The 27,337-nt window shown below is 40.3% G+C and overlaps 5 protein-coding genes across 8 annotated transcripts; 3 read left to right on the forward strand and 2 right to left on the reverse strand.

The window, feature by feature from the left end:
• Window positions 1–599: 599 nt before the first annotated feature.
• On the reverse strand, window positions 600–3,903 carry LOC135645556 (pentatricopeptide repeat-containing protein At5g65570-like). The gene is made up of 2 exons (XM_065164051.1): window positions 3,767–3,903; window positions 600–2,960 (listed from the first exon to the last, which is right to left on the reverse strand). Exon 2 carries the CDS (start codon window positions 2,891–2,893, stop codon window positions 794–796), a length of 2,100 nt encoding a protein of 699 aa, XP_065020123.1. The 5' UTR covers window positions 2,894–2,960; window positions 3,767–3,903; the 3' UTR covers window positions 600–793.
• A 78-nt stretch (window positions 3,904–3,981) lies between these two features.
• Window positions 3,982–6,416, forward strand: LOC135645558 (uncharacterized). Of its 3 annotated transcripts, XM_065164052.1 has the most exons (5): window positions 3,991–4,910; window positions 5,723–5,818; window positions 5,901–5,968; window positions 6,050–6,156; window positions 6,283–6,416. In XM_065164052.1, the coding sequence occupies exons 1-5, from the start codon at window positions 4,044–4,046 to the stop codon at window positions 6,306–6,308; spliced, it is 1,164 nt and encodes a 387-aa protein (XP_065020124.1). In that variant the 5' UTR covers window positions 3,991–4,043; the 3' UTR covers window positions 6,309–6,416. The 3 variants fall into 3 exon arrangements, with proteins under 3 accessions (XP_065020126.1, XP_065020124.1, XP_065020125.1); XM_065164054.1 differs by lacking the exon at window positions 6,283–6,416 and having other exon boundaries at window positions 3,982–4,910; window positions 5,885–5,968; XM_065164053.1 differs by lacking the exon at window positions 6,283–6,416 and having other exon boundaries at window positions 3,995–4,910; window positions 6,050–6,272.
• Window positions 6,417–6,640: 224 nt separating this feature from the next.
• Window positions 6,641–15,652, reverse strand: LOC135645555 (copper-transporting ATPase PAA2, chloroplastic-like). Its single transcript, XM_065164050.1, has 17 exons — window positions 15,001–15,652; window positions 14,749–14,826; window positions 13,594–13,691; window positions 13,382–13,435; window positions 12,392–12,478; window positions 11,779–11,943; window positions 11,139–11,249; window positions 10,727–10,795; window positions 10,541–10,650; window positions 10,218–10,323; window positions 9,900–9,966; window positions 9,385–9,464; window positions 8,798–9,252; window positions 8,338–8,506; window positions 8,053–8,184; window positions 7,101–7,251; window positions 6,641–6,968 (listed from the first exon to the last, which is right to left on the reverse strand). Exons 1-17 carry the CDS (start codon window positions 15,602–15,604, stop codon window positions 6,856–6,858), a joined length of 2,649 nt encoding a protein of 882 aa, XP_065020122.1. The 5' UTR covers window positions 15,605–15,652; the 3' UTR covers window positions 6,641–6,855.
• A 1,872-nt stretch (window positions 15,653–17,524) lies between these two features.
• LOC135645559 (ylmG homolog protein 2, chloroplastic-like) lies at window positions 17,525–20,117 on the forward strand. Its single transcript, XM_065164057.1, has 3 exons — window positions 17,525–17,838; window positions 18,233–18,432; window positions 19,725–20,117. The coding sequence occupies exons 1-3, from the start codon at window positions 17,551–17,553 to the stop codon at window positions 19,990–19,992; spliced, it is 756 nt and encodes a 251-aa protein (XP_065020129.1). The 5' UTR covers window positions 17,525–17,550; the 3' UTR covers window positions 19,993–20,117.
• Window positions 20,118–24,099: 3,982 nt separating this feature from the next.
• Window positions 24,100–25,812, forward strand: LOC103995829 (growth-regulating factor 1). Of its 2 annotated transcripts, XM_009416536.3 has the most exons (4): window positions 24,100–24,440; window positions 24,518–24,932; window positions 25,015–25,439; window positions 25,525–25,812. In XM_009416536.3, exons 1-4 carry the CDS (start codon window positions 24,254–24,256, stop codon window positions 25,530–25,532), a joined length of 1,035 nt encoding a protein of 344 aa, XP_009414811.2. In that variant the 5' UTR covers window positions 24,100–24,253; the 3' UTR covers window positions 25,533–25,812. The 2 variants fall into 2 exon arrangements, with proteins under 2 accessions (XP_009414811.2, XP_065020130.1); XM_065164058.1 differs by having other exon boundaries at window positions 24,110–24,440; window positions 25,015–25,657.
• The last annotated feature ends 1,525 nt before the right edge of the window (window positions 25,813–27,337 follow it).

The raw sequence follows: 27,337 nt of genomic DNA on the forward strand, positions 1-27,337 counted from the left end.
GAAATTTGTCAAAAAATATTCACTTTTCATCTTTGTTATTTACCCTTGTCATAATTTAAAGATTATAGTAAAGGGAAATGAGTTACACGATTGTATTGTTATTCCCTTCTATTTGACAATGACATAGGGGAGCAAATTTTACTAGCTTGCTAGCTAGCTTGCATACTTTACGAAGAAGCAAAAGTGCTATCTTGCAAATCTCAATAAAAACAATATGTGCCAAGTTACACATTTCGAAAAGAGGCAAAATAGTCCATCTTGCACATCTTTTTGCTAACTTTTTATGTGTAAAAATTGATAACTTGCATACTATACATTTATATACCAAAAGTGCAATCTTGCCTATCTCAAGATACAAAACATGCTAACTTACACTTTGTAATGAAAACAAAATTGCTAGCTCAAACATTGTAAAGTAAGCAAAAATTTTCTAACTTGCAACTTGCATATTTCAAGAAGCAAGTTGCAAGTTAGCAAAAATTGATAACCTGTAGTCACCTTCAAATTCACAGCATCCATAGCAAAGATCTTGATTTCTGTGTTGACTAAGTTGATGCTGGCACATGTTTCAGAGCAATCTCTTTCTATGGAGGAAGTGAAATGTTCGGTAACAGTGGTCAGAAAAAATCATCGGAACCATAACCTCAGCAATAGTGGCACCATCAACTTGTCATAATAGCTGCAATGAGTTTCGCTGAACACCCCACGGCCAGACCACATTCTTAAGTTAATCCAACAGGATAAGCTGAGAGGAATCAACTCAACCATGTTTCACTCCAAAGTCCAGTTTCGATTACCAATAGTCATTACATGAACACAGCCCATCCTTGAAATGATGGAATCTCTTAGCATCTCGAGCAATGATTTCTTTGCCCACCACTTGAGACACCAACTTTATCCAAGAATGACAGTCACCACAAACCCTGAGGTTCTTGAATATTGTGATTGGTATGTCTCCCTTGTCATTGCTGCTCATGACCCCAAAGGCCACGGCCAGCTTCTCACTGTGGTAATACAAGGATCTCTCCTTTTCCAGCTCCTCCATTTCTTGTAGGACATACCTTGTGTCCGGAACATAGCCCAGTTCCTTGGTCCTTGTAATCAGCCCTTCCAACTCTTTATAGATCTCTTCTGCCTTCAGGTGGCCCCTGTCTCCCGCCATGAATGTATGGAACTCCCTGTCCACTTCGATCCAACTCATGGCTGGATCTTTCTTCAGGTTCATTCTTCTCATTGCAGATTTCACATTGATCACCTCATTCCATTGACCTAAAGATGCATAAATGTTCGACAAAAGAATGTAAGTTGCATCGTCACCTGGATCAAGCTCGAGTATATTTCTCGCAACCCTCTTTGCCATATCCAGTTTTCCATGTATTTTGCAGGCACTTAGCAAAGACCTCCACAGAACTTTGTCTGGACTCCTAAGTTTGGTTATCAGCCCTTCAGCCTCTTCCAGTTTTCCGGAACGACCTAGAAGGTCGATCATACATGCATAATGGTCACTAGATGGTCCATGCTTGTAGCAGTCGATGATGAAGGAGAACACTCGATGGCCTTCTTCAAGCAGTCCTGCATTACCACAAGCAGAAAGAACACTGGTGAATGTCGCATCATTTGGTTCCAAACCCAATACTTGCATCATCTCAAACGCTCGAATTGCTTCCACTCCGTGGCCATTTTGTGCATAGGCATTGATCATACAGTTCACAGAAACTAAATCAAGCCCTGGCAGATCATCAAAAATAATTCTGGCCATTCCAATACGCCCACACTTTCCATATGTATCGATCAATGCAGCACAAACAAATCTGTTGCTATCCAACCCAATTTTTGTAGTGAAGGCATGGATCAACTTCCCTTGTTCGAACAATGCAAGGGCGGAGCACGCTCTCAGAGCTGTGGACAAAGTGAATGCGTTAGGCCGAACTGAATCATTAATCATGTTCTGAAGCATCAAAAGAGCAAGCTCTTCTCTGTGATTACATACCAAACATCCAATTATAGCCGTCCAACTTACTGTATTTGGATCCGCTATACTCTCAAAGACTTTTATGGAGTCATCAATCAGTCCACACCTTGAATACATGGTAAGGAGTGATGTCTGTGAAGAACAGCCTAGCTTAAAACCAAACTTTTCCATGACACCATGAATCGATAACCCCCACCTCAAGTCTCCAATGCTCCCACATGCTATTAGAACACTTGCGAATGTGAAGTCATTTGGACTCAAGCCATCCTTCATCACCTGCCGGAATAGCTGAATTGCCTCACTGTACTCTCCATTCTGGGTGTAGCCTACGATCAAAGCTGTCGTCAAGACAACGTCCTTCCTACATACTCTATCATAGATCGCTCGAGCTTCTCTCAGTTTGCCGAACTTTGCATACATATCTACCAAGGCACTACCAACAAAGGCATTTGTGGCATCTACACCGGTGATCACCAGACACCCATGAGCTGCACCGCCTTGTGCCACGAGACCGAGCTCACTGAATGCTCTAAGCACGCTCGAGAAGGTGAACTCGTCTGCCCTGACGCCCTCCCACAGCATCCGTTTATACAAATCCACCGCTTCACGGCTTCTGCTACAGCGAACGCAGGAAGATATCATGGCGTTCCAGGAGACAGGATGCGGCTTGGGCATTGCGTCGAACACCTCCCGGGCGTCCTCGATCGCGCCACATTTGAGGTACACGTCGACCAGCTTGTTTCCAAGGCTGAGGTGACGGAAGCCAGACAACTTCATATGGCGGTGGACCCGGCGGGCCTTCTCGAGGGACCGCTCGGCGGCGCATCGCCGGAGGAGGGAGGCGTAGGCGTCCGAGGGGGCTCTCGCCGCCGTGTGTTGGGTTCTGACAAGACTAGAGAAAGCGGTTTTGGGGACTCTCATTATTGCCCTTCCAATGCCGTCTCTCCCTCCCTTGCAAACCGTCTCCTCGTTGTTGACGCCATGTCAGCTTCCACGTGTAGGTAAAAAAATACAGAAGAAAAAATGTTTTATATTTATTACGCAGAAAAATTGGTTTCTGTTTCCTATTTACATACAAGTCCTCAAAACACATTATATTAACAACATAAGTCCTCAAATCTTTATCTGCTCATCCCATAAGTATATTTTATATTTATTTTTTACTAAAATAAACTAATATTAATTATATATATAATCAGGAATATAATCAATCTGATTTTTTTGATAAATAATAAAAGCATTAAACTCTACAAGGATAGATGTGAAAAATACATCAGATCAAAATTACAAGATTGAAATCGGATGGTTGACATTGAGTTGGGTTTGGTACTACTGGCAAAAAAGAGGGTAGGAGTAGCGGAGAAGGTGACAACATCACGTTATACTCATTATGTCTCTCATAATCAATCACATGTACTATTGGTAGGTGGAACTACCAATTAGTTGCTTACACAGTAAGTAGAATTAATGCATGATTTTAAATATCGACCTAATTTGCATGCACAAATCGATGTTAATCAATCCGATCAGCCACCCATTGCCATGGCCACAATGAAAACACTCCATCAGGTTCAAAATCTTTTCTTTTGGATCCAATTGATCAGATCAAATACTGGTAGATAATGAAGGTAAGAAGAAGTGATCGATGGTTGACGAGTCACTTCATACCAACAACCAAATAAAAAGGGTTCATGAAAGAGATAGATTTATGAATCAATCAAACTTAGAGAAATAATAAAAGGGAAGCTCGGATGTCACAGAGAAAAAACAGAGTGGAAGATTGCCTGGTCTTACCAGAGAGGCAGGCAATGGTTTGGTGGGGTGGTGGGGTCTTCCACAAGCACAGGATCATTCTTTCATGGAGAATTCCTTCTACGGAAATCTTGGAGGACTCTCGACCAAACTGTTTGGATAAGCAAGTCTTTTAGTTGAATTCTTCCAAGAACAAGTACATGAAACATGAAACCACAACTCATTATGTCTCCCTTAAATTGGATTATTTTTATCTCCCTCGAGTGTCTATCTCTATGTCTCCATTAACGTAAACCAACCGCCAATGTAACTATCCAACATGTTTTTAGTCTTTTTCCTTTCAGTCCTTCACTTTTTAGATTTTTCATATAACCCCTCTCGTTTTATGTTAAATCCCGTCTTATGTTTTATGGAAACACCCCTCCCCATCTCTATAAATATAAGAAGCCCCCCGAGGGATCCAAATAGCAGAAGCAGCAGAGAGAGAGAGAGAGAGAGAGAGATGGGGCTTAGCCTGGTGTGGTTGATGGATATGTTTGTCCGGCGCGCCTACACTGCCGCCGGCCTCCGCTCCCACACCGTCGCAGTCGACGCCGACACCACCGTCCATTGCTGGATCTCTACCTCCCTCCTCCCCACTCCCTCCTCCGCCGGAGCCGACCCCGGCCGCGGATCGAGGAGGCAGCCGAAGCCCCCGCTCCTCCTCATCCATGGATTCGGGCCCCGCGCCACGTGGCAGTGGCGCAGCCAGATCGCGCCCCTCGCCGCCCGCTTCGACCTCATCGTGCCGGACCTTCTCTTCTTCGGCGGCTCCACCACCCGGTCCCCGCAGCGGTCCGAGGCCTTCCAGGCGGCCGCACTCGCCCGCCTCCTCGACGCCCTCGGCGTCGCGCCGCCGCGCCGGGCGAGGGTTTCGGTGATGGGGACCAGCTACGGAGGGTTCGTGGCGTACCATGTGGCGCGGGCGATGGGGCCGGACCGGGTGGAGCGAGTGGTGATCGCCAGCTCCGACTTGCTCAAGGGGCCGGAGGACGACAAGGCGCTGCTGGAGCGGGCCGGTGGCCGTGGAGACGTCGCCGATCTTCTCCTCCCGCGGACCACCGCCGATATGAGGAGGCTCGTCCGCGTCGCCGTCCACCGCCCGCCTCGATTCATGCCGGAGTTCATCCTCCGCGACATGCTTCGGGTAAACGTTCATCTTTGCGCTCTCCACTTCCCTCGATCTTATTCCCTTTCATCCTCAAACCTAGAATCGATCGATTAGTTCAGTCTCGCTTAGAAAGATGAGATTATTAGATACATTGATCGTCCCCAAATCATGTTCATAGAAATCAACGAAATGCTCTAAGAAACGTGGGTCCCACTGCTCACCCGCCATTGGTTGGCAGCGTGGGTCCAACGGTTGGACCCACCGTTGGTTGGCTGCTGGTGTCCGCAGCTACCAACCAACGGACTACATTCTTCTCTCGGCCGAGAGAGGGGCAACGGCGAGATCATAGGTCGATGGGAAGATGAAAGCGTTGATTCTCTTAGAAAAGTGGCAGCACACATCAAAGCCTCCTACAAATCTCAATGTATTGATGACATATAGGAGGTTCTCACATTACAAAGGAAACCATATATGCATCCAAAGTCCATGATCTTAGCATTCATCCTTTACAAATCTAAGTTTAGCATATGCATCCTTACAAAAGGCCAAGAACCTCTTTAAAACCTGCTAGTCATTATTTAACTTGAGATTTTTGGATGAATATTAAGGGATGTGTATATGTGAAGAATCTTAAATCTTACAAAGAGTAAATGTAAACTCTGATCTTGACTATTATTTTCCGTAATGAAGATGTAATAGAATCTTTGTAATGTTCCTACTCTTATTTTTTGTTTAATTTAGCAAGCACTTTCTACTTACATTTGTTTTTTACTTGTTTGGGATAAAAGGAAACACAAATTATGCCAAAAAGCTTACCAAAGTAAATATGCATGTCTGTCTGTGTGCAGAATCTGTTCAGCGATAAGCTGGAGGAAAAGCTAGAACTCGTCAAGGGCATCTCCCTCGCCAACAAAGACCAGTTCCAACTTACTCCTCTTCCCCAGGTAACAAACAGCTTTACTTTGCATGCAATCAGCTCATCAGCCCAAAAAACCTTCTTTTGTTCTCAGTCCCTGTTCCTCGCAGCAAGTTCTGATGATATGGGGAGAGGATGATCAGATATTCCCAGTGGATAAGGCGTTCGAGATGCAAAAGTAAGTTGCCAACAAGCCTTCTTTTCCTGCTTCTGTCAATGATGATATGTTGATGACCGTGAACCAAATGAGTAAGTGCAGGCGTTTCGGAGAGAATGCGAGGTTGGAGGTGGTGCAGAAAACTGGTCACATGCCGCAGATGGAAGACGCCGGCAGGTTCAACAAGGTCGTCCTCAGCTTCTTATTAGGTGCACCCAAGTCTTCACTGTAAACTACTACATGGTGGTTGTGCTTGACGACTCTCACTGTCCAGATATGATGTAGATTAGATTCTTTTCTGTTTAGAAAAATAAGCCCCGGGCTATTTGCTGCAGGGTATTCAGACATGAGTTCCCTTTAGTGGTTATGTATGGGAATACTACGCTAGTCTTCTTGCAAAGATGGGAGATGGGTTTGAATGGAAATTATGTGTTGAATTGGGGTTGATGAAGCTACAAGCAGCAGCATATGGCATCATCTTCTTGAGTTGCTACTGGTTATAAACGTGTCTATCCAAATACAAACCTTCTCTTGCATGTATTCCTTCCATTATATGCTTATTATAACTGTATAGATATATACATAAATGCTAAAATGAATTTACATTTTCGGTAGGTAATACGAAATTGCAGGTGCATCTATAAATTTCTATACAATCATTTCAGCAAAACTATCAGGGGAACAATGGAAATATACATAGTATTTTGCTTTAGATCTATTTAATTCAGCGACTTTCGATGAATGGAATGTAGAGGAACAACATACACTGAATCCAAATACACGATAGTTTATTCTGTCAATAGCTGTTATTGAGTTAAGATAGCTGCTATTGAGTTGATGTATGCTCTAATACAAGACAACCAAAAAAAATCTCCAGTTGTAGGGTTTTACCACATCGAATCTCGATGTCATTTATCAACGTTTGCTTTGTAGTTGTTCGCTTTCTTGGGGAAAGATCCATGCAGCTGTAGTAGCAAAGAGTTGCTGACGACGAAAATGGAGCTCAAGGCCATCAACCCTCCTGCAAAAATTTCCTAGGAACTTTATTTGTTTTTCCTTCAACTAAATAGCTGAATTGTCAACCTAATTAGTTTATATCCGATCACAAACTGGAGCGTCGATCATGCTACTAAGACGTTTTGTCATGACTTACCAGAAAGTGATGGTGTCATGGCGAAATCAAAATTCGGGAGCAGCACCCCTGCTGCAATGGGGATGGCAACTGCATTATATGCCACTGCCCATGCCAAGTTCTGGTGAACTTTTGCCATTGTTGCTTGAGCTAACGATATAGCATCCACTATCTGTAAATAAACAAGTTTTGAACTGAATCAGAAATAACAACAAACTGAAAATGATATATTGCAAATAGGACATGACAAAACAGCAAACACCATGTGTTTGTCGTGGTTTTATCTCTCAGCTAGCTCACAAAAAACGCAAGGGAAGACCAGTGCTTCGGTTTGAAGTATCCAGGAATCATTATGGCCGTTGGATACAGATTATGTAAGATGTGATTTGAATAACAGGATCCTTTTTAAGCGCCCATGATCTGAACCATGCCCACACTTGCACGACAAACTACCATGCAAATGATCTAATTTAGCTTGCTAGACCCCTCAGCATTTGCTGGTAGCATATAAGACGATTTTGCAAGATTTCAATCTACTCATAAGCACTCATAGTAGAAAGACAAACATTAAACAATAGTGTGATACTTCCCTCGACACGGCTCATTGGTGGAAAAGATCCATATGGTATGGCTTGTATCGTTGTTGTTATAAAAAAGATGCAATTGCTAAAAAGAGATGAAAGGTCACATGCATCGCAAGACAAAAGAAATACTAGCAGCAATTAGCAAATACTAACATATAGTGGAATAAAGGATTGGACTTAACTGATAAACTATTACTATTGTCAATAATGTTGTTTCAAGATGCCCTAAAACAGTAACATGCTATTCATCTTCATAACACTTCTATTCCATGGGAGATTTCATTTGGTTGCTATCTAGGCGAAGGAAATTCAGAAAAAAGATGTTTTGTCTTTGTTACAGAAATGCAACAATGGGCATACAATTGTAGTATCACCGTTAGATCTTTTACCTGTGAAAGCCTGTTGCCTAAAAGAATAACTGATGCTGCATCAGATGCAGCATTCTCTTTGGCCTCAATTTGCAAAGCAACTCCAACATCAGCAAGTGCCAATGATGGTGCATCATTTATACCATCACCAACCTTAAATTCGAAAAGAAATAAAGAAAACATTAGAATATTCCATTTGGTATAAGACTGAATTCCAAAAACAGTTGCATCATAATATTAATGCCATGATTAACGTTGTTCTAAAATGGAGTACTGGTAGTGTATTAATATGCTACAATGAATTACCATAGCAACACTATGCCCCTCAGCTTGTAAACTTGATATGATACTTGATTTTTGCTGCGGAGTCAAAGCTGCATTTATAGTTCCAATTCCAACCATCTCGCCAACACTTGTCACTGCCTCTTCCCTGTCCCCAGATACGAGGACTGACTTTATTCCCATTCCCTGCAGCCTTTCAACCAAACAGAATACGTTTAAGCATGTAAACAGAAATGCTAAAACATCTTATACATAAACTAAGACCAAATATTTGTTTGTGATATGATCATAATATCACTAAGTATGTTTTAGAATGCTGTAGTTCATAATAAATTCAAGGACTTTTAGTTGAATAATATATTTCTTAATAGGAACTTCAACAAGTTTCTATTTTAAAATGAAGCTAAAAAACAAAAAAGGAAAAAACTCAGAATTCAATATTTTGCATCTTTTATCATGTTAATCCATGGTGTAGGAAATATACTTGCTAACTGTAGATTTTGCATCATATCGCAGAACGTCAGATATTGCTATAGCTCCAATTATGCCTTCACCTTCCTTCCCAACATACACTACTGATTTTGACTGTTTTGATGATGTTGCCATGCTAGATGAAAGGCATCCCACACGATTTTCCAGATCCAGCAATTCAGATGTTGAAGCTTTTTTCTGAAAACGTTCATGAACCCAGTCAAGCCTACCAACTGCAACTAGAGATCCATCTACTTCTGCTAAGGAACCAAAACCAGGTTCTGTCAGTTGTCCACTGGTACTAGGGACTCCAAAATTCAGTGACTCAGCTTTATCCAAAATAGCGTTGGCAATTGGATGTGATGCCGTCTTCTCCACGGCAGCAGCTAGTCGGAGAATTTCGGATTCTTCATAATCCAAAGAAGCAATAGCAGTAACAACAGGTTTTCCTTCTGTAAGAGTTCCAGTCTGTAAGTTTAGACAAAAGATTCCAGGATAAATATTAGTCACTTAGCAGAGAAAACTCTCACATGTTAAAATGCTGTTCCTTCACTTAATAATGCCTATAAAACGAAATGAACATTCAACCATCAAAAATACCTTATCTAGTGCAATGACATCTACACCAGCCAACCGTTCCAAGACATTACCTCCTCTTATAAGAAGTCCTTGTTTTGCCCCTGCTCATGAAATTGACCTATCAGAATAGAATGTAGTTCATCCAAGAAGCCTTGATTGATTGACGGACAGATCTTTAATACTAGGACATTAGCACATTGTTCAACAGATAAAAAAGAACAGATAATACAGAATGGTCGAAGTCTTCATGCGGAGAAAACAGTCTTTATAGAGTAACAACGATATGCATGTACATGCAAAATTAACAACAAAAGCACATGCAAGATCAAACAGCAATTCATGCTCGATAGCAAGTTCATGCACCAAAACAAATGTTGTTCACTGAACACATCAGAGATTGATCCATCTCAAATGATCTATAATCCACTAAATTTGTCCACCATTTTCGGGCTCAATGTAGAGCATAAATTTTTTTTTATTTTCTACAGTTCGTCATAGTATCTTCATAACTAAATTCAATAAATTAAATATATTACCCATAGAAGTGCCTACTAAGATGGCTGTTGGTGTCGCTAGACCCAGCGCACAAGGACAGGAAACTACCTGTAAAGTGCAGTCCATTAGTTCAGCAAATAGATATACAATAAACACCTAGTGTGAACTTAAAAAGTCAAGTAAATTAAAACTGCATGCAAGTTAAGGGGCAATCATCAACTTTTCATCTGAAATATAGCATCTAAAGCTAATAAATAACTATGTGGTAATTTATCAAGATAATTTTTTAAAAAACCCTGTTCATGTGGCCTTGATATGATATAGTTGTAGACTAAACGGAATTGTTCATATATACTTACCAGTACATCCACAGAGAGTTTCAAGCTCAAAAGCAATGGATCTGCATCAGGACCTGCAATATCATTAAGCAACACATCTGGAAAGATGTGTGTTCCAATATAATACCTGAAAGATGTGCAGAGAAAAAACTATTATTTATATCTGTTTAATGCAAACCATGATATTGAAGAACTTATTTTTATTCATTTTCATCCTCAATCAACAAATAAGAATATAAGCCAATTAATTCAGATTTGTATCCTTACTGGAACCACTCAAAAGTGTCTTCCATAGGCATGCAATAATTGATTATCAAATACCAACTAAAAAGCCAAACACACACCAGAAGGCAAAGGTTGCAGCAGATAGTGTCATCACACTGTACACAAAAGGTCCTGCAATTGAATCTGCCAGTCTTTGAATAGGTGCTTGATGTGCTTGTGCTTCCTCAACCTGCAAAAATCAGAGCATTCAGTTAAGAGGAAAAAAAACATTCCAACAAGAATTTGAGAAAGTATTGCATACTGACCATGCGAACTATTTTAGAGATAGTTGACATAGCACCAGTTTTCACAGCTTCAATTCTTAGAGGCCCATCCTGCAAAATAAAAAACCCAACTAGGTCTCATATAGAAGTTATATTAACATTAACATGGAGAAATCACAGAACATCATTCAAGGAGAACAACATTTTATTAAAAGCATTCAGAAACCAAGAAATATCAGGCTAGAAACCCTTAGTTTTAGAACAAAGAAACTAGGAGCACTTCAACCTTAAAAGAGTACCTTAAAGAACTATTTCAAACAAATTTCCCTAGCTATAATCAAGCACTTCATAGAAATATATCGATCACATGCAATATTTTACAGCATCTAGTCTTTTGCTCAAGATTTAGGCACAACTCACTAAAGTTGGTATATAGTTTCATGAATGAGCATACCCAGTTAACTGTTCCTGCAGAAACACTGTGACCATGTTCCTTGAATACAGGAAGAGATTCACCTGTGAGCATGGATTCATCGACAACGCTCCTACCTCCAAGAACTTTCCCCTGCATCCAAAATTATTTCAGATAAATATGTGGTTTACCAACAATCAAGTCTGGACAAGTTATGAACCAAAAGATGAAAAAAAAAAAAATCCCATTGATTTTCACAATAATCATCCCTGACTTGTAAATTAGATAATTGATTAGACTCACATTCTGTAATCAAGTCTGGATGAGTTATAATGTCAAATAATAATCATGACTTGTAAATCAGATGGTTAATTAGAATCAAGTTTCACATTTAAGTCTGTATGAGTTATGATGTTAAATAATCATCAAAGACTTGTAAATTAGATAATTGACTCCAATAAACTGATTAGAAGTTTGCTATTGTTGTTATAGATGCCTCTATGTTAAAAAGCAGAGAAAGAGCAACATGATAGGTATAGGTGTTTAATTAACAAGTAAACTTAGATAATAAGAAAAAAGACACGTACTATGAAATGAGTTGGAGGCAACATTTGTGTCTTATGTCTGTCTCTAGATATGTTATAAAAGCAGAACAGTGAAAAAAATTGAATTTTAAACATACATCTACGGGAATTGTTTCCCCTGGCAAAACCAAGATCGTGTCTCCAATACGAATATCATCAGTTGGAACTTCAATGCTAATTGCATCAGCACTCAAGAAGCTGTCAGATGTAGGATTCTCTTCAGGCGATGAGATTATTAATCGTGACTGAGAGGAGACCAATGACTGCAAGGAAGTAATTAAATTTGTCAAAAATACAATCTTTTCTGAGAGACTTATGATTACATTTTTTCTTTATATAGATAGAATTAAAAGTTAAATCATTTTCTTGCTACATTGTAGAATTTAAAGTAGGCATTTACAGTGAATATAAGTGAGCTGTTAAGAATAATCTCTCTTCATCTTTCTCCCTATTGAGATGACTATGCAGGGAATAGATTGATGATGATTTTCCTAGCTGGAACTGATATGATAATGTCAAGTGCAACTGGCATGATAGGAGAAGCATAATGACTAGTAGATTCTCAACTTGACTATAAATGCATAATGATGCCAAATGAACTACCTAGACAAAAGATGAAGCTAATATCAATTTTGCTAGAAATGCACAACTATGAGAAATGAATTAACAGATAAATATGGAGCTAATACACATAGCAAAAACAAGGCTTACCAAGAGTTCATTCATATCACTGGATGCCTGTAGTCTAGCCCTTTCTTCGAGAGAACGTCCAAGAAGTACAAAACCAAGAAGCATGACCTGCATTCTACAAGACACTCTGCCTGAATGAGATATTACCAGTAAGTACACAAGTGTCAGCATTCTTTGACTATGTGGTTTAAGAATCAGACTTGGCCCCTGAATTTGATTGTAGAAAAAATAAATTGCTGAATGCTGTTACACAATAAAGAAAAAACCTATGAAACTCTGGTAAATGTGGCACAAGATTTCTTTTTAGATAATGTAAAGTGTAAACGACTGCTAAATACAGGTTTCAGTCAAATCCAACCTTTAATTAGGACAACATGATGTGTTCATATGTTAGCTTGACTGGTAAAGAGAAAGAGTTTGTTGGATTATCGTAACGTCCTGGGATCAACATCTGCCTTCATCATTTACTGTTTTTGCCAAGGCAATAACACAGTTCATGGATTTGTGCCATCCACTGGATATACACACATACAAGAGCAGAAACATATATGAACCATGCCAACCGAGGATCCATGTAAACATGACTAAGGCCATTTTGGCAAAAGCGCATGACATTCCTGACTTTGATCTTATTAATACCCGTATGAGCCAAAAAATTTGTGTATCTTCACAGAACCTCACAAGGGACGAGAGCTAGGCACGAGAGCAAGTGAGGACAAGTGTGGCTGCAATAAATAAATTTGTGCATTTGACTTCTACTGTTAGGATATTCATGATTCTGAATCATATAGTTAACATGAAGTGTACCCACAAAATTTACAACATGTATACCTTTCTCCACATTTTTTCCATAAAATTTGTTTCTCTTATAAATGAAATTCTTCAAAAGCAGTAATTTTAATTAGAAATTTGAAAACAAAATTCTTCCAAGTTCAGATTTGCATAAAAAAAAATTTCTATCAAAATCTTTTCATCATTGGACAAAGTTTTAAAGATTAAAATACAACTAACCGGTTCATCAAAAAAAGATGCTTCCCACTGAAGGCCTGGGTTGAGCAGCGACATCTGCAGAAGTTAAAAGAAACACACAATTAGTAAAGATAAGAAAAATATGATTGACCATTATCAACAACAGAAAATCAAATGAACAAGACAAAAACATCATCCAATAGATCAACAACAAGATCAAGACAACAGCTATCGCTTGCTGAAACTGTACTTACTGCACTAATCAGGAATGCAGCAATGGATCCAAATCCCACAAGAGAGTTCATATTTGGAGAGGCATTTGCAAATGCTCTGAGACCATCCAAAAGCAATTCTACAGATGTGGAACATTTATAGCAATATTCAGACAATGGAAGTAGATCTCCATAACAGAATAATCCAGTCCTTTAAGACTATTTAGTTATGAAAAATATATTAAATGCAATAAAACCTACTAACGAAGAATAAATTTAACTCTTATGGATTTCTGTAATTTTGGGGTCTGTAGAAGAAAGTGATGCAGTCATCATATACACCATGGTCTAGATAATCAAAACCAAAAGAAAGAAAGAGAGAGAAAAAGTGACGGAACTAAAGGCCCAAAAGATTTTAACTGCTAAGAGTTATTATGAATCCAGGTTACCACTTCAATGGCACTCGGAAAATAACTAGATGTGCTTTGATAGGCAAGTTTTTTTGTCTCTCTCCTGTGTATGCACTCTTTAGTGAGTTTTGTGAACACCCGAAATCACCCTCAGTTTTAAAGTCATTAAGTAGCCCATAAGTGTTTCCTAAACAAACCTCTCATCCGGCAGTAACCAGAGAAGACATCCAAAAGAAACAGGTCAGTGAAAGACAACTGCAATTTGCTCAAAAAGAAAACTAAGAAGAAAGTGAACAGGAAGAGAAGTCAAATCAACTAATAGGTGCTTATATACAATCCTTTTTCTCATGCATAGCAACCAAAAAACAATGACACATGAACTGTAATGTAGTTAAAAGTTTGTGATTCTGTTGAACAGAAAACCCTTCAAGTAAGTTTTTGCCATTGCAATCTGCTGATATAGCAAAATCTATCATGTGATTGTCCGTAAAAAAGGGTGATGGCAGAGTTGCATTGTGCTTATACAAACTCCAGAAAGCACAATGTTGACCAGCATTGCATTAAAGAACTTAACTGTAAAATGCTTAACAGAGTGAAATTTCATTTTTTTGTTTGTCATCCCAAAATTTCAATCAACTAGCTTTCATAAATCTTAGGCATGCAGTGAGGCTAGCCAGAAGTAGCATTTACACCTTTCAGATAGAGGATGCAAAATATGCAACATACATTGAGAAGCCTTACAAAACATGCACAATGCAGAGCCAAGGAGAGTAAGCTTATGATTTACCTCTACCAGGTCCGAGCAATGACCCCAAGGCGATACCACATTTCACATAAGAATTGTGCAATATATCCAAAAATGAACCTGTATCAGACAACAACCATTGTGCACGCATCATTGACCATATCAAACATTCAACTAAAGTAGAAAACTCTAAATTGAATAACTTTAGTTGCTGAATTTTATCTGCATCTTTCAAAATATCAACACCAGAGGCAAAAAGATCTCCATTTTTGGTATTGGGAGAGAATTCCTCACCGTGAGCGACGTGAATCCCAAGTGAATGCAACAAATGAGTGCCGTGAGACCCGCAGCACAGCGCCACCAGCGTCCACGCGAACGCGACACGGTTGCGGCTCGCCGCGAGCAACTTCTCCTTCCTCTCCGCCATCTCCCTCCACTTCCTCACGTTCTCCTGCACCCCCAACCCCGTTCTCCTCCTCTTGGACGGGAAACCGCACTGCGCCAACCTCTCGGCCAGCTCCTCCGCCACCCGCTCCGGTTCGTCGCCGCTCGTCCCGAGCCGAACGGCCGCGGTCTCGGTCAACATATTGACCGCAGCTGAGTCGACTCGGTCGTCAGCGGAAAGGATCGACCGGACTCGGGCGGCGCAGGCACCGCACATCATCCCGCCGACCTCGAGGAGGACCGAGGAGTTCTTGACCTGCTCCTCCTGCTGGGGTTCGCCGGACGTGGCGGCGCCGATCTCGACGGCATTCGGGCGGGGGAGGCGAAGGGGACCAGCTGAGCTAGGCCGCCGTAAGAGGCGGAGGTGAGGAGGAGTGATCCGGACAGAGCGAACGGGGCTGAGGTGGATCTTAGGTTTAGGGCTAATGGAGACTCGAAGGAGAGCAGCCTCCATGAGAGAGAAAGAGCGAAGGAGAGAGAGAGAGAGAGTCCCTTCCGTGTCCAATTCAGAGGTAGGAGGAAGAAGATATAGAAAAAGGAGAAGACTCCGAGACACGAAGACCTTTCACCCGTTCAAAGACCAGCACACGTGTCGTGCGTTATTGAAACACGAAGCACTGGGTAAGACGATGGGTGACGGACAGGGGTGCGCTAAGGAGTTGGTGGCCGTTGGTTTTCGACCACATTTTTCTTGTGTTCGCAAGCCAGCTAGGATGCGAGCATCGCCGGTAGAGTTACCGCCTACTGCGATCTGCCGGGTCTTAAACGGGTGAAAGTGGAGAGGAATATCCTCCATCTAAATCCGATATTGGTAGCTCTTGTTCGACGTGTATATAAGCTTAGAAGTGGATACGGGTGTGGTTCTCTAATACCCGACCCGTTTTCACCGACATGGTGAGCTTCGAGTTCGTCTATCGTGCAGGTGATGCGTTTGCTTGATATATTGGATGAGGACGGCGGGTGGATTAGTCGAAACACGTGGTAAACAATGTGACCTGATTAAATAAATGAAGGCAAGATTAAACTATACCTGCCTGATCGTTCGAGAATTATGTAGGGCCCGTTAAAGTTATCCATTAAAAAGGCAGGTAAAAGTACGGGTTTTAATTATGATGGTAGAGAAAGTAATATTAATTAATTTTGGTCAAACTAAAACTTTTAAGATTAAAAAAATGAATATTAAATTATATAATCCCAATTTTAATTGTGAATATATTTTATAGCCTCGAGATTACTATGATGGGGAAGACCACTAATTTTACATGGACATTATACCGTATTGTTGGTCTTCGAAATATAATGGGTAGATAGATGACAAACAGGAATGGTTGATATGACTCACTCGGATAGAGATATTGATATGACTCAAATGTAATCCAATGAAGACATCTCACATCTCTACATGTTTTAAACGTGGAAAGTGGTCGTTGAATAATTATAAGGAATGCATTTGGAAGGATATTGGTTGAATGGTACTGTTTTCTAATTTCTCTTTTTTAAGATACTACTAGTCATATATATATATATATATATATATATATATATATATATATATATATATATCCGTAAGTAAGTGATGAAGGTGAGATTGGAGTCCTAAAATCTTTTTGAGCTTCTTCTAAAAGATATCTCAATTTTATTTATTAACGTAATACCTTAAATGTTCTATCTACACAATAAATTTCTCTATTTTAAGATGACTATGGTGATGATGGCTTCTTCCTCGCCCTAACTCTTATTGAGATGACTAATACTCTTTGATCCCTAGCTCGTAATATGGGTAGTCATGAACATCAACTTGTATCATAAGCTTGAGGTGTCGACGTAGCTAAAGTAAGGGTTGCATCGAGTACTGAGTACTGTCCAATCAACGGTTGTCATTGTAGGTTATGACTTACTATCTCGATTTTCAATCGTTAGAAAATTCAAATAAATCTTTAAATTCTATATGAAGATAAAACATATCGGATGACCCATATAAAATAGAGGTACCTATGATGATACAAAAGTAATAGGACCTCGATGAAGGTAATATTGATAAGAGGGAGCGAGGCATCGATGGCCACAAGGGATATTTAGAGTTAAAAAAAAAAAATAAGAGTTAAAAAAAAAAAATAAAAATTAAAATATGAGTGTATCATTACTAAAAATTTTAAAATGAGTATCTTTTTTAAGTTGATCACTCTATATAATATATTAAAATTGAGGGAAGAATAACTTATTTTCCTATTTTAAAGAGTTTAAATATAAAAAAATATGGAAAAACTCGTCGCCACTACAACATCTATCCGTCCAATATGAAAACTCGTCCATCGGACGGCCATAAGTTGCCCAACAAACGTTATCCGCTCCCTTCTAATGCCCATTCATCTCCGCTCGACTCCAAACGAAGAAAGAAAGATGGCTCCTTTGCCTCCCTCAACCGCCGCCGAGTCCTCGCAGGCTAGAGCCGCCCCCTTCACTGGACTCCTCTCCTCCGCCTTCCACCACCTTCCCTTCTCTTTTCCTCTCCTCCCGCCGAAGCTCTCCGGCCTCGACCATGCGGCGACGGCCCACGTCGTGGGCCCCCATTCCTCCCTCCTCTCCGCCGCCGAGCGCTGCGTTAAGACGTTGGCCGCCGCCCTCTCCGAGCATCCATTCTTCAAGCCCCTCCTATCCACCCACTACGAGCTCCAAAGATTCTGCCAGGTTAGGTCATTGCTGCTCCTGAATTTCTTCAAGAATCTTTCGAAGCCCATTTGGAACAACAAAGTTCGCTATTTTTTTCTTACTATGTTCAGTCATTTGGGGAATTCGATAACTAGTAACGGTATCGAAATCGACGTAGAACCTTAAATGACTGCCCCTTTTTGCACCCTCCGGAGTTCTTTCCCTGGCTCTCTGAAGCTTGACTGAGATACTGACAGAAGGAGCACAACAGAATTTGATACTTCTATTGTTCTTACTGTTTCTTTAATCTTTGGTGCATTTTGATTATTCAAGTGAAAATGGTGTCAATACAGGCGTAGAACAAACAATGTTCATTGTATGCTTTGATAAAAAGGCGAATTTTGTGATTGCGTTATTTGGTTATTGCTTCCAGATGCGTTTCAGAAGCCCTAGGTTCGTGAGTTTACCTTCTGGCCACAGCTTTGCAGCAATATTGCCGGGAGACTCAGTAGCTGGGCTGGTGGTGACCAATGGCATCATCAACTTCTTGAACATATACAACACTCTGCTGATAGTAAGGCTGGTGCTAACGTGGTTTCCCAACTCTCCTCCGGCCATTGTCAGCCCTCTCAGGTACAATTCTTTGTGCATTGTGGTGCTGTAAGTTTAATGGATATCAGACTATGGATGGGTAGTATATTAATTTGCACATAAGGCTAGACTTGCTGAATTGGTCACTGATATCTGATGTTGGTTTAGGTGAATCAAAAGGGATGTTATAGGTTAAAGCTGACGCAATACACAGCACTAATGCTTTGCATCTTGTAGGTTTTTGTTAAATTTTAATCATCACATAAATGAGTTTGAAGGTAATTATTTGATGTGTCAGGTATGGGTACTTGTCTGTTGAAGGCTGCAGTATTAAGATATACTGGGTGAGCTTTTTTAAGTGCTGGGGAATCTACTATCATGTACAAATACACTGGACTGTGTTTTTCAGAACAGCAGTAATCTACTTTGTTACACATCCTAATCTTAGCAACTTATTATACTATGCAAGCACTTTTAATATGTAGCACAAGAAGGTTCATTTGCCTATGTGATTCTCATCAATATGGCATTATCTTTTAGATCAAGTTATTAACCAAAAGTGAGTTGGAGTCATTAATTGTCCGGGACATTATACAAAGGGGCGAGTGTTGCTAGAAACAGGGAACAGACTTTTCTCCAATCTTTTGTTCTTCATGAGTATTTTTATATCAAGTAGCATAAGTACATTTGTTCAAGCTTTCAAGTCCATATCCATTTACAGAAACTCTGAAACATGTAAAAGAGGCAATAAAAGATGGCAAATACTCTTTTTTCTGTATAAAATTCATTTTATGCAGAAGTATGAGAGCACAAGCGTATGCAGGAGCAAATATGCTTCCAGGATGTAACCAAAGGCATTTTCAAGCCTAGCTATTTGTGTCTAAAATTGACCAACTTTGCTGTTCCTAGTCTTGATGTCTTAAATCTCACTTATTAAAAAATTTAAATTTAGTTCAAGAAAATACACCCAGAAACTGTATTCTGGAAGTGATTCTTTGGCATATATGTATGAAATGCTTTGCCTATTCAATAGTGTTGTATATTTTCTCGTTTGATCGTTTGCATACCTTAAGCTGAATAACATGCAAGTAGGTTGGTTTCATTTGAGTTAGTAAGTCAGCGACATAAATGCTTCTCTTGGAAGTTGGCATGTCATTTCAATTTCAATATGTTCAACCAAAACACTTTAAATGATATTAGTTTTAGTACTGCTTAAATGCAGATTTGTTAGTTGTCCTGTTACTTGAGATGGCTTTATGTTCTTTTTGCCTCAATTTCTGAGACAAAGTATTTGTGTGTTCTCTTGTTATGATTTTTTCTCTGTTTTTTCTCAGCACTATATGTGATCCCTATCTCAACATTTTCCGAGGGATTATCCCACCACTTGGTGGAACACTTGATCTTTCCCCCATCCTGGCTTTCCTTGTTCTCAACGCCTTTACTAGCACTGCTACTGCTCTTCCAGCTGAGCTTCCAGGCGCTATAACATCTCAGCGGAATACTTGCAAACAACACTGGTCTTTTAGCCTTACCACGACACAAGAAAAGTGGCTGAGAAGGATAAACAGCAAAAGATCCAAGAACTCAGATGATGTCTGTTAGGTTATGATCCTACTACTCTTTGTTTGTATGAGACGGCATAACGTTCAATGTCTGTAAAAAGTCTTTGTTCGTATGCATTATTTTTCGTCTTAATGATTCAATCTCAGTTTTTGCGCATTATCTCATATCATGACATCTTTTGCTCCACTATCAACTAGTGAAGTCTACTATCAGCCATTATCTCATATCATTTTTGCAGAGTTTGAATGTAGCACTACGTTATACTCTCCATTGTTTTCTATTATAACATATGATATGTTTGCGTAATTCAGCCATGACTGATGGTACATGAATTTAATATGTTCTACAACACTTCATATTGCAAACAAGCAGATCGAATGTTTGTCGTCATCCAATTCCCATAACAAGTGGTTGAGTGATTTAATGAATGCTTCAGGCGCCCATAGAACACACAAGTCAAAAAGAACAGCCACATCAGTTCATGTTTGTTCCTAGGGTTTCTCTCTTTGTTGGTGTTGTCAGGATGGCCATGGCCTTCCCTTCACTTGTTCTCGCTTCCCTTCTGCCACTACACATAGAAACTGCTACTTCCAGCGAGTGATGAAGCTTCAAGGAGTGATAGATGGAGCATATGGGTCCATGCAATCTTTATTTTTATGCTAACAGAACCTTTCTTGAACCAACTTTAATCCCTTTAGTTTCCAATGACAATTTATTTATCTTGGAAGGTAAAGCATCACTTTTGTTTGGTGTAGCTCATTTGAAACTGTTTCCTCTCCGTTATCTACCAGTAAGTTTGTTCTTGTTTTCTGAATTCATATCTTTAATATAACTTTAATATGTTTGTTCCTGTTTTCTGAATTCATATCTTCAGTAAACCAAATAGAACTATACGAATCAGCTGAGGGAGACATTCACAGCTGTATCGAGTGATACATGGAAGCACTCTTTGATGCTTTCTGCAGAAACTGTACTCGAGCATCCTTCAAAGCAACCGTAGGGGTAAGATGAACAAGAAAGATAGCTTTTTTGTATACATTTTATTTTGCCTAGAACAAGTATCAGATACCCTTTCCTGAAAACATTCTACCAACCGAAAGGAGTTGGCCTTTCAGAAGGAATCAAGATACAAGGTTTAGACAGAGGCATGCTCGGATGAATGTTACATCCTCCAACTTGTGGGGAAGTGGAGTGAGGGATGGAGCTGGCTACATTGAAATTTCAAATAGCACTTAGTGCCATGAACATGAACCTTGTTACTTTGATCGTCGAGTTGGTTTTATATGTTTACTAGAAATGCACCAATTTCATGGTGCAGAACGAAGTCCAAGAAGAAGAAACAAGAATGATCTGCAAGACCCATCACTTATGTGATCTAACTGTGCATCCCCTTCTGACCACAACAAAAGGAAAACTCAAAAGTCCTTTCAGATGAGAGTTGATTACAGGGCTTGTCTGCTCTCACCTGCAATCCTTCCCTTTTTCCTGGGACACTGGGGGGATCTTAATTAAAATGTTCTCTCATCTGTGAGTTTGTCCTGCTTTCGACAATGGAGGGGTTTCCAATGCTTGCTACCATTTAATGGGAGGTGTCAGTAATGTTTCTACCATTTAATGGGACGTATAAGTAGACATTGGCTAGCCAGTCTTAGGCTTCAAATTCCATCAGTACTTGTATCAGACTTCTGCACATATATATATATATATATATATATATATATATATATATATATATATATATGATCTATATTTTTTTCTATTGTGACTCCTATTTGTTTTTGTCCCATCGACAGCTGCCTCTTCAATATATTGGTCTGGAATCTCAAATACAAGATAAGTATATTGCAAGGATTTACTTCCATATAAAGATCCTTCTTGTGTTTGGAGTTGCAGACATCACCAAGAGTTTACTGAACCAGATTATAAGATCTCTCTGCACCTTCAGAAATTCTGGTTTCTTATAGTGTATTAGTTGTTCCTAATTAGACATAATGTTTTCATTTTATATGAATATATGGAGGCAATCAGAACAGACAGCTAAAGATTTGGTTGTGGCCCTCAAGAACTTTCAACATTGAATCAGTGACAAGTAACTTTGTCAGTTGTTGTCAATTACTGTGATGAGAAAAACCTTGACAACAATCAGTAGTTTGTATCATGATTTGCCTTCTACTATATGTTATTTATTTTACATATAGATTATTTAACAATGACCTTGAGACTAATGTGTTTTCATTTTGGATCTCAAAATATAATTCATCCAAATAATTGAATTTAGGTCTACTCAAGATTAATTGTTTGCAATATGTGCTAACTACTGTTTTTCTAGTTTTTGTCTCTTAAATTGTTTCTTAAAAGGTTTGTAAGTCAGTCATTGATATCCCAAAATAAAGAAATGCTGATTAGAGAATGTTGGAATATATTGGAAAGAAAAACTAAATTATGATCCTTGATGGCAAGAAGGTCTTGGTTCATATCTCCTCCTATATTTATTACCTTTACCTAGATTTCTGCTCACCCAAAATAAAATGAAAACTGTAGAATCTTATATGCACCTTGTGAAGTCAGAGCTACTATTCATAGGACCTTTTGACAAATGGTTTTATTGGATTGAAAGATTGTCACATCTCTCACTCGGATCAAGGAAATGAAAAGTAGCTATATATATATATATATATATCACCTTCATAGCTGAAAGGAAATGAAGCATTTGACCACACAAACACAAAGAAAAGGCTGCTATTTGCTTCTAGTTCCAGAAATGGTTGCCACTCATTCTTCTGCACCACAATGCAGTCTTTTATTTATCCAACTTTCCCATTTGGAGGTGTCAAAGTTAGTTATATCTGAATCCAATTTTTTTTTTGGGATCATAGATTGTATTTCTGAAGCTTATATTCATTCAGCTTTTTCTTTTTCTTGTTTAGAGCTTATATTGATGAATTATAAGAGATGGATAACTTGTACTCCTCTGTATCTGATATAACTTCACCCTTTTTTAGTTTTCATTTGCATCAACTAATAAAAGATCAATAATCCTGAATCATGAAGCAGTGAGATGACCAACAACATCAAACCAAGTGAAAACTGAGAGTCATGAAGCTTATGCATTTGCCTAGTTTCTGTCAACAAGAAGAAAAGAAAAGAAAAGAAGAAGAATAAGGTAATCCACATTTGGTATTCTCAATAGCCTAAAATTCTTACTTCAAAACCAAATAGTGGGAATGCCTTGGAACATTTGGACTAATGGACAGACCTTGGATTCCCTTGTCTCAACATGATAGCATTACATTGGACCAACACACTTGGGGGGGTTTTGAGTTGTGGAGGAGTATCATCAACAACTGTATCACCAAGATCAGAAAAAGAAAACGCAAAATAGAGGAGGGAAAGAAATGGGAAAAGGGCATCCATCAGGTGAGGAAGGAGTAGCAGCAATAACTTTGTCTGTGAGTTAGAATTCAAAAAAGCAGCAGAAAGTGAGTGAGCATCAGCAAGAGTACACTGCACTCAAACCCTTTTTTTCCTCCAGTCACTCAGTGGCTCTCAGTCACTCACATGCTGTCCAATTATTTTACCTCTCTTGCTGTGTTTTTTTAAGCCTCAAAGCAGCCCTTTTGCTTATGGGTTTCTGCAAAGGTGGCAGGGAGTCAGAGAGCAGCAGCAGCAACAAAAGGCAGCAGAGGAACAGCAGCAGCAGGAGGAGCAGCAGCAACAACAGGGGGCCAGAGTCGGTGAAGAGAGCACACTGCATCCCTGACCTGCCTGTTCCTCCATCTGCTGTCAGTCGCAATAAGAACAGACCACTGGCACCAGGTGGCAGAAGTATCAGCTGCAGCACCTGACACCATTAATGTTAAACCAAGTAGCTTTGTGAACAGACGCAGTTAAAGCCTTCTCTAAAGCAATAGTTATCTGTCTGTGGTCTATAAGCTCATAGTCTCAAACTCTATGCTCCCCACCCCCCACCAGTCTTATGATTCCTCTCTGCCCTCCCTTGACTGAATGACACTTCCTATGCAAACAAAATAACCCCTTCTTTATTGCAGTCACATAAAAAGACAAAAGTCGATTTATTATTATTGCAGGAAGTTAACAAGATGCTACTGCCGCTGCCGCTTCTGCTGCCTGTCACTCTCTCTAATGCTTTGCTGCTGCTTTTGCCTCTTCCACTATCTATCCACTAGCTTCCTTCCTTCCTTCCTTCCTTCCTTCCTTCGCTCGCTTCTCCTTGTTGGTGTTGTGGGGTTTGGGTTTTGGACTTGCAGCTGTGGGTCTGAAACAGAGCAGTGAGAGTAGGATGATGATGGGAGGGGGCAGTAGGTATCCCTTCACAGCATCCCAATGGCAAGAGCTGGAGCTTCAAGCCCTTGTCTTCAAGTACATGGTCTCAGGTATCCCCGTACCTTCTGATCTCATCCTCTGCATCAGGAGGAGTCTCTTCATGGATCCTCAAGCTCTTCCATTCATTCCCAATCCTCCCACGAGTAAGTCTTCTGCGCTCAAAACCTCCACTTGTGGACTCTGCGTGTTTCGTGAGACAAGGTTGGTGTGTCGCGTGCAGTTGGATGGGGAGCTTACCAGCTGGGTGATGGAAGGAAACCAGTGGATCCGGAGCCTGGGAGGTGCAGGAGAACAGATGGGAAGAAGTGGAGGTGCTCCAAGGAGGCCTACCCAGACTCCAAGTACTGTGAGAGGCACATGCACAGGGGGAAGAGCCGTTCAAGAAAGCCTGTGGAATTGTCTTTGGCCACCAACCCAACCTCCTCACAGTTCTCTTCATCAAACTTCGTTGCTGCTGCTGCTGCGGCTCCTCCTCCTCCTCCTCCTCCTCCTCTCTCGCTGTCAACACCTCAGACCCACCATTTCCTGCTTCCCTGTCCCTCCTCTTCGAGGCCTCCTGCCATGGGATTCTCACTCAAAGATGACTCTGCCAGCTTCTGTTTAGACTCTTCCCCCTACACGGTTGATAATTACAGGTATGCATGGCCGCCATCGATCTTCTTTCTCTCTCTTTCTCTGGGTTTGGTTGTAAGGCTTAATGAACTGTCTGAAGAGCAGGAACATCCTTGGATTCAAGGAGGGTGTGAATGAGTACCCTTTCCTCTCAGAAGCCTGCAGGGCCGGAAGGGAGATGCCATGCAGGTTGGGGTCAATGGACATGAGCTCCGTTGAGGAGACAAAGCAGAGTTTTGGCTACATGCAAGGCGCTCATCCCCACTCCAGAATCTGTTTGTCCGAGGAGCAAGACAAGGAGAAGCACTACTTTGTGTTGGGTGCTGATCTGAAGACGGACAAGTCTGCCAAGTTGGAGCGGGCGGAGCAACCACAGAATGCAAGGCCATTCCACTGTTTCCTTGATGAGAAGCCGCAGAAGATGGAAGACTCTTGGATGAGCATGGATGCGGACTTGAAGATGCAGCTCTCTATCTCCATTCCCATGGCAAACCACGACAAGCCGGTGGCTGCCTCTCAGCGTTACAATGGTGCAGTTCTCAATGCCTCATCTGCGTTGTTTCTCACCCCCATCAAAACGCTATCTTCTCATTTTCCAATGGTATTATGATGCAGATGGTTGACTTCCGAAGACCAAAGGACTAACCGAAGTCTCAGTGCCCTTCATCACAGGGTTATCCCTGTTTGATGCGCTAGATTTGCCTCTGTTAATTGATCGTCTACGATCTATCATCTCCTTCTTTCCCTTTTCTTGCTGATGTTTTTGTGTTGATGAATGAAAGAGATGTTGTTTTGGGTTCTTTAATCTCTCAATCCATCTTCAAACTTGGTCGAGCTCATGAGTTTGTACATATGCTTTACTTACCTAGAAAGATGTGATTCTGCACTCAGCTCATTTTTACCTTCCTCGCTCAGCTCATTGATTGATCATGATTTTTTTTCTTTTCTCAACCTGAAGCTAGCAGAAGCTTCTGAGCTTGAGAGGATTGCCTGCCTCCATTTTACTTGAGACCCAGATTACTTTGGCTGATCATATCATGGCTTCACTAAGTAGTGGCAACACAACAGATGATAGGTCCCTCAGCCTACTACTCCATACAAGTAAGGTAAACTCGATTGTTCTGTGAGCTTTTTGCTAGAGACAGCTTCATGTGGAAGAACCTGCAAAGGATATGAATCCATGTGGAACAGTATGAACAACCAAACAAAGTGTCCACAATGTTTAGTTGAAGGAGACTGCTTCAACTTGGCACAGACATGTCTAGAATAAACTACAATGGTGGTGGTGGTGTTGGAGAGAGCAAAATATCTGAAGGTAGTCACTAAATTTACAATATCTGATGGATTTTTGTACAATTACCAGATGATGATGAACATAAATACTCATGGACATGGGTTGCCATCACAAGGCACCAGAGATCTTTGGGAATTGAGACATAATGTCTCCAGTGTTTTCTTGTGGATCTGCAAGAACCTTGGAAGCTGCACATGATGTGGAAACACACACAATATAGAACATGCTCAATCACATGCACAGGACAGGGGGATTGCCCTCTGTAGGATCCAGTGTCATGGCTTTGGTCCATAAATGCATCTCTAACTCCCAGTTCCAAGTGTACAGTGATGTTCATGCAATGAACAGATCTTTTCCTCTGACCCTCTTTTCAGACTATAGATTTCGAGCCGCCCCCCAAAGGAAGGAAGATATCCAGAAAAAATGGATTCTTGGTGCAGAAAATACCAAGGCAATTGCTCAACATTGTACTATGAGTTCTGCAAGGCACTCTTGCCACAGCTACAACCTTAACATTTTGGCCATACATAACTGATTCTGCTTTATTTCTTAAGAAGAAAATGCAGCTAAATTGTGCCACAAAACAAAAAAAAAAAAGGGGGTCATTTCAAGCCTCTGTTCCAGTTTATAAGCAATAGAAAATAAAGCAGTCTTTTGTTAAGAAAATAAATGGGTATAAATGATAAAATGCAGAAAATCATGTTTATAAACAAAATTCCTTTGTACAGATATAATTACTCACATTTTTCCTTCTTTGAGACACAAGGTTACTGCATATGAACCATTTGTCACATCTGGACTGATCTTTAAACACAAACCTATTTCCAGCCAATTGAATCTGAAAAGTTCTTGACATGTCAAATTTAAATAAACATGCAAAGAAATGGAAAGAACATCATTCCATTCCCTCAACCATTGCTGGAGGACAGTAAATCTGACAAGGAAATCATCACTCCAAAAAACATGACAAGAAAAATCTGCTAGATGAGATATTGTGATACCTGATCCAAGATATCATGTATTGGCAACTACTAATGTGAAAGGCAGCTGAGGCAAGCATTATGAACATTTGACATTGATATCTGACAATATCCCATGATGATACTTCACACCACCAAGTCAGACCCAAAGATG

The sequence above is a fragment of the Musa acuminata genome, chromosome BXJ3-8 (assembly GCF_036884655.1).
Source record: "Musa acuminata AAA Group cultivar baxijiao chromosome BXJ3-8, Cavendish_Baxijiao_AAA, whole genome shotgun sequence".
In the NCBI taxonomy this organism is placed as follows: Eukaryota; Viridiplantae; Streptophyta; class Magnoliopsida; order Zingiberales; family Musaceae; genus Musa; species Musa acuminata.

Bases quoted from the DNA above. Each gene is read 5' to 3' on its own strand.
- LOC135645556 (XM_065164051.1), bottom strand. From the start codon at position 2,893: ATGAGAGTCCCCAAAACCGCTTTCTCTAGTCTTGTCAGAACCCAACAC.
- LOC135645558 (XM_065164052.1), top strand. From the start codon at position 4,044: ATGTTTTTAGTCTTTTTCCTTTCAGTCCTTCACTTTTTAGATTTTTCA. The intron at 4,911-5,722 runs GTAAACGTTCAT...GTCTGTGTGCAG, and splicing joins TCCTCCGCGACATGCTTCGG to AATCTGTTCAGCGATAAGCT. The intron at 5,969-6,049 runs GTAAGTTGCCAA...GAGTAAGTGCAG, and splicing joins AAGGCGTTCGAGATGCAAAA to GCGTTTCGGAGAGAATGCGA.
- LOC135645555 (XM_065164050.1), bottom strand. From the start codon at position 15,604: ATGGAGGCTGCTCTCCTTCGAGTCTCCATTAGCCCTAAACCTAAGATC. The intron at 13,692-14,748 runs GTAAATCATAAG...CCACATCTGTAG, and splicing joins ATTGCTCGGACCTGGTAGAG to AATTGCTTTTGGATGGTCTC. The intron at 12,479-13,381 runs GTTAGTTGTATT...TGTAGAATGCAG, and splicing joins CATCTTTTTTTGATGAACCG to GTCATGCTTCTTGGTTTTGT.
- LOC135645559 (XM_065164057.1), top strand. From the start codon at position 17,551: ATGGCTCCTTTGCCTCCCTCAACCGCCGCCGAGTCCTCGCAGGCTAGA. The intron at 17,839-18,232 runs GTTAGGTCATTG...TATTGCTTCCAG, and splicing joins AGCTCCAAAGATTCTGCCAG to ATGCGTTTCAGAAGCCCTAG. The intron at 18,433-19,724 runs GTACAATTCTTT...GTTTTTTCTCAG, and splicing joins GCCATTGTCAGCCCTCTCAG to CACTATATGTGATCCCTATC.
- LOC103995829 (XM_065164058.1), top strand. From the start codon at position 24,254: ATGATGATGGGAGGGGGCAGTAGGTATCCCTTCACAGCATCCCAATGG. The intron at 24,441-24,517 runs GTAAGTCTTCTG...TGTCGCGTGCAG, and splicing joins CATTCCCAATCCTCCCACGA to TTGGATGGGGAGCTTACCAG. The intron at 24,933-25,014 runs GTATGCATGGCC...TCTGAAGAGCAG, and splicing joins TACACGGTTGATAATTACAG to GAACATCCTTGGATTCAAGG.